Genomic DNA, 9,405 nt, shown 5'->3' with positions numbered 1-9,405 from the left:
GACTGCTACTGGGATTTTGGATTCTTCTACTTGTGATCTTGTAGAAAACCAGTGTGACCCTCCTGCTTCTGATCCTGGAAGCCTACCTAATAAACCCTTTGTATAGTTATATATATTTGATATTGATTATTTTTCTCTAGGGAGCCATAACTAAGATACTGTACAGAAGGGAGATGTTATCCAGTCTTAGGTCCAAGTGCCAGGAGGAACCAGGACCCTGGCCCAGCAGTTGTAGTGGCTGGAATCTGTAATCCAGATCAGCACAAACTGTGCCTACACCCACCCCAACCAGCACAGTCCAGCATACCTGGTGCACTGCTCAATGATGGGTGTGTATAGCCCAGCCACATAGCCCCAGGACAAAGTTCTAGCAACCTCCCATAAACCCTGCACCCTGTGGCTTAGAGTTCCTCTGTCAGGTTGAATAGTCAAGATGTAAAGCAATACCAAACAGTTCCAAAGCAGTTGAAAACAGCTATGGTAAAGAGCCCACAGAACCATACCGGATAAGCACCACTGAAGTGTAAAGCCAGCTGCCCTAGCTTAGGTGGAATTCCCTACCTTGCTGTGCACCTTGCTTTCCTGAATTATCCTCTGTTCTATTTCTCAAGGTCTGAAGGCTTGTGTGTGAGCCTTGAGGATGAACTTTCCTTCCTGATTCCTCTCTAGAGAGGCAGGTCCTTTGAAACTTAGGGCAGAGAAGAAAAGCAGCTCCTGCTGGCTGCTTTTGGCTGTGAGAAGGAGACAGAGGAGCTGGGCTGGGTAGGTCCGCACTGTTCTTCTAAAGCTTTCAGGGAGCTAACCAGTGAACCTCTGAACAGTGAAGGAAGGAGTGAGGAAAGAGAGGGCCCAGAAATATGTTGTCAATAGGGCTCCATTAATGTGGAAGAAATGACATTGTTGAGAAAATGCTCCTCTCCCATCCCCCTAGGTTCCAAATCACTGTGTCAGGACCTCCTAAAAGCCTTTTCACTGGGGATCTGGGGCCACCCCAGGATGAGTCTGCAGGTTTCTAAGCTCAATAAATCTTCCCAAGAGCTGAGGGGCTACCTTCCATTCTGTATGGGTTTATTTAGGAACATTGCTGAATCAGTAGAGAAGAAAATGATCAGCACACTTTCTGGATATCCACCTCCTCCTCCTCCTCCATCATCACCTTTAATGGACTCTAGACTTCACCCAGAAGGGGTCGAGGATCCCAAAGCCATGAAGGATATATGTGGCTACAGTGAATCCTGTAGGATTTGTCTAGATCCATTTCAGGTCAAGGGTGTACCTGTCAATAGATGAACTCTTTATTGAGGTTGCAGGTATTAATCTTGAAAAACAGGAAAAGCCCCTTTCAACACAGTTATTCACTAAGAATTGAGCACCTAGTTTACCAGCCCCTGCCCAGTGGGTTGGAGGGACAACATGAGGGTGAGAAAGGGTTTCACACACTAGAACAAATGGTAGCATCTCCTTGAGAGGCTGAAGCAGAAAGATCACAAGTTTGAGATCAGCCTGAGAAATGTGGCAAGATCCTATTTCAAGATAAAAAATAAAAAGGACTGATTGGGTTTTCTTTTGTGTTTCAGATACCCATAAGACACATCAGTTTTGAACAAATAAAAAAAAAATCACCTCAGTCTCATAGGCAGAGCTGGTAGAAATGATTTTATTGGTATCCTAAAGCACTCTGAGCTCTGACTATTGGATTCCCATAGACTAAGAATCAGTAGATAAAGATGTGAGTGACTGTACAGATGTATGATCTTACAGGCATTGAATCTGACAGTCAGTTATTAAAAATCAACTTCATGCCAGGTACTGTGCTGAGCTCTGCCTGTATATCAGTTGGACTTGGGCTTTGATTTTGAGAGTCTCTCCCCCTTGCTGAAAAGACAGAAGTGCCTACATCTCTAAAACAAATGAATGATTTGGAGGAGAGGACACAACCTGTGCGTCAGGGACTCTGGATTTACCTTCATCTGAACTCTGCCACTAACTGCTCCGGTTCTCAATTTCCAGCTACAAAATCAGAGCTGTCTTAATGTAATTTAGATTCCTTCCTGACATTAACATTGGTAATTCCCTGTCTGTGTAAAAGTGCCAGGGGAGCCCGAAAGAGAGACCACTGAATGTCATGGGGCTGACATTTAAGTCAGGGTGACAGAAATGAACAAGATTACTGAAGGAGATGACAGAGAAATATTTTGTGGGAAGAGGTAATGTAGAAAGGCTGTGCTAGGATTGCAGAAGAGCATGAACTAGGTGCAGGGCCTGCAGGGCAACGGTATCAGGAGAAGAGCATAGGAAGGAAGGTAGGTGAGGCCCTCGAGTGCCCTAGGAGGAATTTTGGGTTTTGCGGCTTAGAAACAATCCCATGACACAAAGTCAGAAATCAAGAGAAGGTGTGAAGAGCATCGTTAGGGTGTAGCACTGCATACCCTGGTTCATAGGCAACAGCAAATCACTTTGAAGAGAGCATGTTTATTCATTGTTTTCACATTGAGATTGCAAGGCCAGAGATGAGGTACACCAAGATGGTGGCTGCAACCTTCCTCTGTCCACGGTGGCTGATGAAACCCAATTGCCACGGAGAAGTTCTCTTGGCCCCAGCAGAAGAGGGAGCTCTGGCTAAAGGTGACTAAAAGCAGAAGTGTGATCCACTTAAATGGCCCCTCTGGAGTCACACGCAGGAAGCCAGACCTGAGGGACTTTGTTCTCTGGATCTTCCTTGGACACGTGGCATCTGTTACCTGAAAACCTATTGGAAACGCAGAATCTCAGGCTCCACCCATACTTACAGAATCAGAACCCTTCATCTCACAGATTCCCAGGTCTTCCAGATGAGCACATTAATGTTTTAGATCGTCTCCAGCTCGCTGAAGAGCCTTCTCCTCACCCCAACTCCCCTTCTTCATTTCCCACTAGTGAAAAAGGGAGCAGTTCCTGAGCTTTCTAGGACCATGCTGGACCAGGTTCCAAACGAATTAACTATAATTTCTTCCCCATTCATTCATATGTTCATTCAGTCAAACACTGTTGAGCACTTGTAAATAGATATATATAATATATCCACCATAGTAGGCTTAAAAGCAGCCATCAATTATATATATATATATATATATATATATATATATATATATTCCATCTGCATCCCTGGTGCTCCCGACCTTGTGTTACTTCCCACAGGTGGAAAAAGACCTGGGTCTTGAGGTGGAAAATCCACTTACTTGATTGGACAGATGTTGGTACATGGGCAGAAGGGAAAGAACACCAGTGTGAAGTCTGACCCTGGAGTCTGAGGTAGGTAGAAGAGGATCAAACACCATTCTGCTGTAGGGAGGCCTGCACGAGTCCATCGTTGGGGTGGGGTGATGTGCTTCTTGCTTGGCAGAGGACCACAGTAGCTCCCCAGTGATGGCAATGAGAAGCACACCCAACGAGAGCAGGTCCTCCGGGCTGGAGCTGATGGGCACTTCTCACTGAGGGATGGCGGGTGCCAGCATTGCACTGATCTCACTGAAGAAGCCAGCAGACAGGAGCGCTCTGGGTTGGGACTAACTTATCATTAAACATAAAGCACCACTAACGAAGGGCTGTAGCCAAGGAAACAGGTGGGAGTTTGGCAGGGTTGTGTGCTCCGGTTGGCCTGAGAACAGAACACTTGATATTCATGATGCTGCATGTGGCCTGGGGGAGTTTAAATCTTCCCACTCAATGGTCCTGCTCCCTCATTGGAGCACTGGGGTGCAGGGGTTGAGACAGCAGCTGGGAAGTCATGTAACTCATCTATGAGGAGCCGAGATGACTGATTGCTGGGCCCTGGAGGCTGGGGTGCAGGACACCTTCACCTGGGAGTAGATGACAGAGGAATCCTAGGAGGAAAGAGCACTTGCATGAGGGCCAGAGCCAGTGACCCCAAGGCCAGCCACACAGGTCAGAAGACTCACCTCACTCCTGACGCTCCTGGGTCTGGAGGATGCTGTGGAAAGAAGAGGTTTGCTCAGTGTTCAGGGGCTCTCTCAGTGTTCCTGGTTGCTGGATCCACCTCTCCACCCTCTGTCTCCTCCCTACCCAGTAGCTGCCCCTCCTTCAGCCTCACCACACGGCCTGACCATCCCCCACTTCCACATCACCTCACATATTCCCACACTTAGCTGCCAGGGAGCTCTCACAAGAAGGAAAACCTGCCTTTGCTTTTGTTAGTTCTTTGATCTCTGATTTGCATTCTGTATTATGAAGAGGCAGCACAGCCTGGAGCAGGCTGTAGGGGGCAGACTCCAGGCCCAGGGCACCCCTAACTGAGCCCTGGGTCTGCCTCTTCACTCCTGGGATCTAGGGAAAGTCATTCAACTTTTGCTTCAGTTCCCTCACCGTATTGTCTGTCTGCAGGGTTATTGTAACTGTATATGAATTTATTTACATATATGCATGTATTAAATATGTGTGTCTGCATAATTGCTGTCTCTCATGCGCTGAGTAATTTTTGTGTGTCAGGTACAGATGAAGACCTAACTATGTAAAAATAACTAGCGAGTTCCTGCAACATCACTGGCCATGAAGATGGAGGAAGAAGACAGACACGAAGGACAGTGGAGGCCTTAAAGTGAAGAAGTCAAGAAACACATTCACGCACTACAGCCCAGCCAAAGGCACACAGCCCCACCAGGACCTTGATTTAGCTCAGTGAGACCTGTGTCAGACTTCCTGTTAGATAATCAATGTGTGTCATTTAACCCTACCGGATTTGTAGTAATGTCATATCAGCAATAGCAAATTCACACAGGCAGGAAGGTCCCATGGACTGATGTATGAATGTCCCTTCCTATTCCAAATTCATGTGATGAAGCTCTAAACCCCAGTCTGATGGTATTTGGAGATGAAACTTTTGGGATAATTAGGTCATGCTGGAATTAATGTCCTTATAAACTAGAAGAGAGATGATCTCTCTTCTATGCAAGGGTACAGCAAGACAGCATCTGTCTGCAAACCAGCAAAGGGCCCTTATGCTGAACCTGACCATGTCAGCACTTGCTCTTGGACTTCCAGCCTCCAGAACTGTAGCTAATAAATGCTTATCCTTCAAGCCACCCATTCTAGAGTATTCCATTACACCAGGCTGAAGGAAGGCAGCAAGGGGTGATAGCCCCGCTTCATTTTACAGATGAAGATGCTGGAGCTAAGAGAGGATGAGTGACTTCCCGGGGTGATGAAGTTATGCAGGAGACACTGAGGTCATCTGTAGAGACCATCACTGCATGGTGGGGTGGGACTGACCTCAGTGTAGGCCCAAGTTAAGAAGCCCCTCTGCCTTACTGTGAGGGGTTGCTCTGTGCCTGGGTTAGTCTAGACCTACTGAGGTGGTACAAACTGAGGAAAACTGGCTGTCAGGGTTGAGGCTGGCCAGAGGAGAGACTCTCAGATATTACCTGTGTGTTTATTTTCCTCTCTGTTTCTTCGCACTTCTGAGTAAACCACGTCTTCTCCTCTAGGATTTACTTAGAAACAAGTGGTAGTTTCAGAGGTCACACAGGTACTTGGTTCTTTCCTGAGCCACTCCCTCCCCTCCCAGACAGTTTGTTGTACGGAAGGACTAGGGCCCACCTGGCCCATATGTAGTCCATCCTCATCTCTTGCCCCACAACTCTCCCACAACAACCCTCTTGCCCCTGCAAAAAGAGATGCCCCACTGTCCTTACCATTGAGGTACACTGGTTGCAGTTCTATCCAGCCTGGTACATTGTGGTAAGTGGCCTCTTGGGAGTTTGAATCTGAAGGGTTCCTGTGAAATAAACGTCAATCTTTTCTAGGAAGTTTGGAGAATAACTATGCCATTCACTCTCAGTCAGTGAAATTTTAGTATAGGGTGGCTGGCAAGTCTAGAAACATAGGTAAATGTATAACAAATTATCTACCCATATTATGTTATGAATCTTGAGAAGTTTGTATCACCTGCTTTTCCAAGTTTTTGTAAGCAATAGACACTGAGTTAATGCTTAGAACAATATTGCTTTAGTTCTCTTTTCTCCCCATTTTTTTTTTTTTGTATTTTTTAGTAAGGGTCTATAGGGTCTCACTACAAAGATCAGACTCATAGTGATCCACCTGTGTTCAGTCTCCCAAGAGCTGGGATTATAGGCGAGCACCACCACACCCAGTCTCAATGGCCTTCTCAGTGCGCCCTGGGGGCAGGGCTGCCATGGCAGGCTCGGGGATCGAACCCCTTCTGCTGCGCTCTGCCTAAGCAGGCACTTTAATCTGCTGAGCTATTTGGCAGACCTTTTTGTCCCCATTTTGTAGATGAAAAAAAGGAGTTACCATAGGATTAAATGACTTATGAGGGCCGTGTAACTAGAAAGAGAAAGTGCCAAGATTCAAACTAGGTCCCCCCAAAATCTTTACTTTTAGAAAAATCAAAGGCTTATAAATCAGTAATGAGAAAGGCTTAGAGGACCTCAGAGTGCTTTGGATATTGCTACCATACCCAAGGATAGTGTATGAGCCTGGGTGTGGGCCCTAAAGCCAGCCTTTAGAATCCAAGATGGCAGCCCTTGATCCTAGGCACTCTTCTTGCTAGCAGAGTGACCTCTGGGTGACCAAGTTTTGTGGCTCCACCTTTTTAGCTGTCATCACAACAGGAACTGATTAGGTTGGCTCTATCCAAACCTTCCAGGCTAATGAAACTGAATGGTTTCAAGGCCTGGATGGGTTTATAATTGGTCATTCAGATAACTAAGCCAACAATAGTACAATTACAAGGTTGTGAGATAATAAGTGAAAATCAAGTAACATCTGAGAACAGTCTATGAAGATAAGGTGGGTGAGATAATGCTACGAATTGCCTTGAATTACCCCAAGGGAGATGCCAACCCAAAGCAGAGACTACATCAATAGCAAGACAAGAAACTGAGCATTGGGTGATAATCAGATTCACTCCATTTGTTACCCTGTGGGCATTTCATTCACCACACAAGAATATAGCCCACATCTTTCTTACCTGGAGAAGTCAGGAACAGACTTGTCTCCTGAAAAACAAAACACAGGGACATTGGATTCCAGCCAAGGAAAGCTTAACAGGGACATAACTCACAGGAGGTTCACACAGATTGCTGGGAGTTGCATCCCTGAAGTCCTCATCCTCCTATCTATGCACAAAGAAGGTGGTAGAAGGGACAAAAACAACTAAACTATTGGACCTTAGTCTCCAGAGGGATGTAGCTATAAATCGAAAGGGGATACACAGTCTCCAATCTCTTAAACTAGAGTTTTAAAGATGGCAATCTCTAAAAACTATAGGCAGTCTAAGGTAGGATAGATACACAGCTACTTTCTCTTAGTTCATTGAGAAGAAAGCTTTGTACTAATATTGTTTAGACAAGATATCATGTCTGCATCTTGTCCTCTGAACAACTACTATGAAGACAATGATATGTAACGTATTAATTATTGTAACTGTTCTACTAACCTGTTTTGAAGCTGTTTCATTGATATTTTATCTTTATTCTCATTAAAATGAATTAAAAAATTAAAAACTAGGGGGCCTGCCCCTTAGCTCAATTCTTTAAGTGGCTGCTTCGATAAAGCAGTCAGGCTCAGGTTGCTGTGGTTCAATCCCCACAACTCAAGCAGGCCAGACCTGCCCTGAGGTCATTCAGAGCCAAAATAAATAAATAAATAAATAAATAAATAAATAAATAAATAAATAAGTAAATAAGTAAATAATAAAAAGTAAAAATAAAAACTATAGGCAGTCTAATAGATTTGATCACCTATGAAAATACTGTACATTTTAAAAAATCACTAAGTTTCCAAGTCCAATTTTTTCCCTATGTTTAATTTTACATCTCAGTCTTTCTCTTCCTTTTCTCATTCCTTGGGGATTTTGGGAAGGAACAGAGGGGAAAACACTGCAATTTATGAACTTGGACTAACTCCATCTTATTAAGGCCTGTTCCACCCCATCAGGTGTTTCAGTAGCTCTGCATTTGGTAAACAGGACTTATGAAGGACCCAGGGGGACAGGTGAAGGACTATGCAATGTGGAGGGAGGAGCTACTTAAACCTGGCAGTCACTTAGTCAGCGGTCTGAAAAATAGAAATGAGAAGAACACTGGCTCCAGAACAAGTGTTCCAGGGAGCTACCCACCTGCTTTTCTTGAGAAACAGGAGTAAAACAGCAGTGTTCCAGCAGCAACAAGGCCCACCACGCTGAGTAGTGCCCCAGTGACTCCTGTAGCTAGAGCACCTCTTCTGTTCTTGGTCAGCCCTGCAGGGAAGACCCTGTGCATGAGCCCCAGGGAGAAGAGGCCTAGGCCTCTGAAGCTGATACTTGGGAGAAAGGATGAGCAGAGGCAATTAACTCCTATGGTTAAGGAGGTACTGGTGTGACACAGGACATGGCCCATGCCTTGATCAGGAAGCTTGTCTCAGTGCTTCAGGCAAGACTTAGGGTTTAAGATGGATGAGGACCAGTGAGAGAAGAGGCAGCCAGCTGATGAACTCTGTTTTCAGCAATGTTTGTTTTCTCAACACACCTATTCATCCCATCACTTCAGAATACAATTGGAGAGTTATCACCATAGAGTGTTTGACAAGAACTCTTGTCATGCATCATGAGGATTATTATCAGAGTGGCATAGAGGACATAGTAAGTGTCTTTCCATGACTTGAGCATAAGAAATTTACCTGGGATGAAAAGTGTCACCACCTCACTCTGCTGGGCCCCCAAGCCATTGTCAGCCTCACAAGAATAGTTTCCAGAATGTTCTGCAGTCAGGGAGAAGTTGAAGGACACTCCTTTTCCAGAGAAAGTTGAGTCATTCCTCAAGGTGACTTTCTCATGATAAAACCGGTACTGGATTGGTGGAGAGCCTCTCAGGGCCTCACAATGAAGCTCCATTTCATCCCCCACCACAGCTTGGGGCCTGGGGAATCTGAGAGTGAGGACAGGGCGGGACACTGGAACTGAACAAGAACAAGATGTCAGTAGTAACTTTGCTTTTAATATATTTGTTTTGAGACAAGATCTTGCTAAACCAATAAGTTATCCAGATTGGGCTTGAATTTGCAATTCTGCTGCCTACGCCTCCCAGAGTGCTGAGATTACAGACATGCGCGATTGTGTCCTGCTTGCTTTGAACACATTTGTAAGCAAAAGAAAATAATATAAGCAAATGGAAAAATGTCAAGTTTCATTCAATCTTGGAAAAATTGAAACACGAAGTAACTAAACTAATTACTTTGATCTTCAAATAGCTTTTCATGTAGATAAATGTATAGTAGAAAAGTGTTAAAAGTATGAGTGAGCAAAATTTCTAATAGCTGCCAGTCCTAGCCCAGGTCCGGTGAGTGTGCAGAGAGTTTCCTGCTACCCTGCGCCGGTGGGACCAGTCCCAGCCCAGGCGCAGCGTGGGCCGG

The 9,405-nt window shown here is 45.2% G+C and overlaps 1 protein-coding gene across 1 annotated transcript in view; it reads right to left on the bottom strand.

The window, feature by feature from the left end:
• Positions 1-4,517: 4,517 nt before the first annotated feature.
• Fcrl5 (Fc receptor like 5) overlaps positions 4,518-9,405 on the bottom strand; it is a 41,047-nt gene continuing 36,159 nt past the window's right edge. Inside the window, exons 10-14 of the mRNA XM_023721440.1 lie at positions 8,674-8,952; positions 8,135-8,254; positions 6,986-7,013; positions 5,688-5,770; positions 4,518-4,588 (exon numbers count right to left, since the gene is read on the bottom strand). Coding sequence (XP_023577208.1) covers positions 4,518-4,588; positions 5,688-5,770; positions 6,986-7,013; positions 8,135-8,254; positions 8,674-8,952 — 581 coding nt within the window. The remainder of the gene's footprint in view (positions 4,589-5,687; positions 5,771-6,985; positions 7,014-8,134; positions 8,255-8,673; positions 8,953-9,405) is intronic.

Source organism: Octodon degus, unplaced genomic scaffold (genome assembly GCF_000260255.1).
Source record: "Octodon degus isolate 3935 unplaced genomic scaffold, OctDeg1.0 scaffold00083, whole genome shotgun sequence".
Classification (NCBI taxonomy): domain Eukaryota; kingdom Metazoa; phylum Chordata; class Mammalia; order Rodentia; family Octodontidae; genus Octodon; species Octodon degus.
Note: the sequence above shows the minus strand (reverse complement) of the source record. Positions and strands in the feature narration are given on the sequence as shown.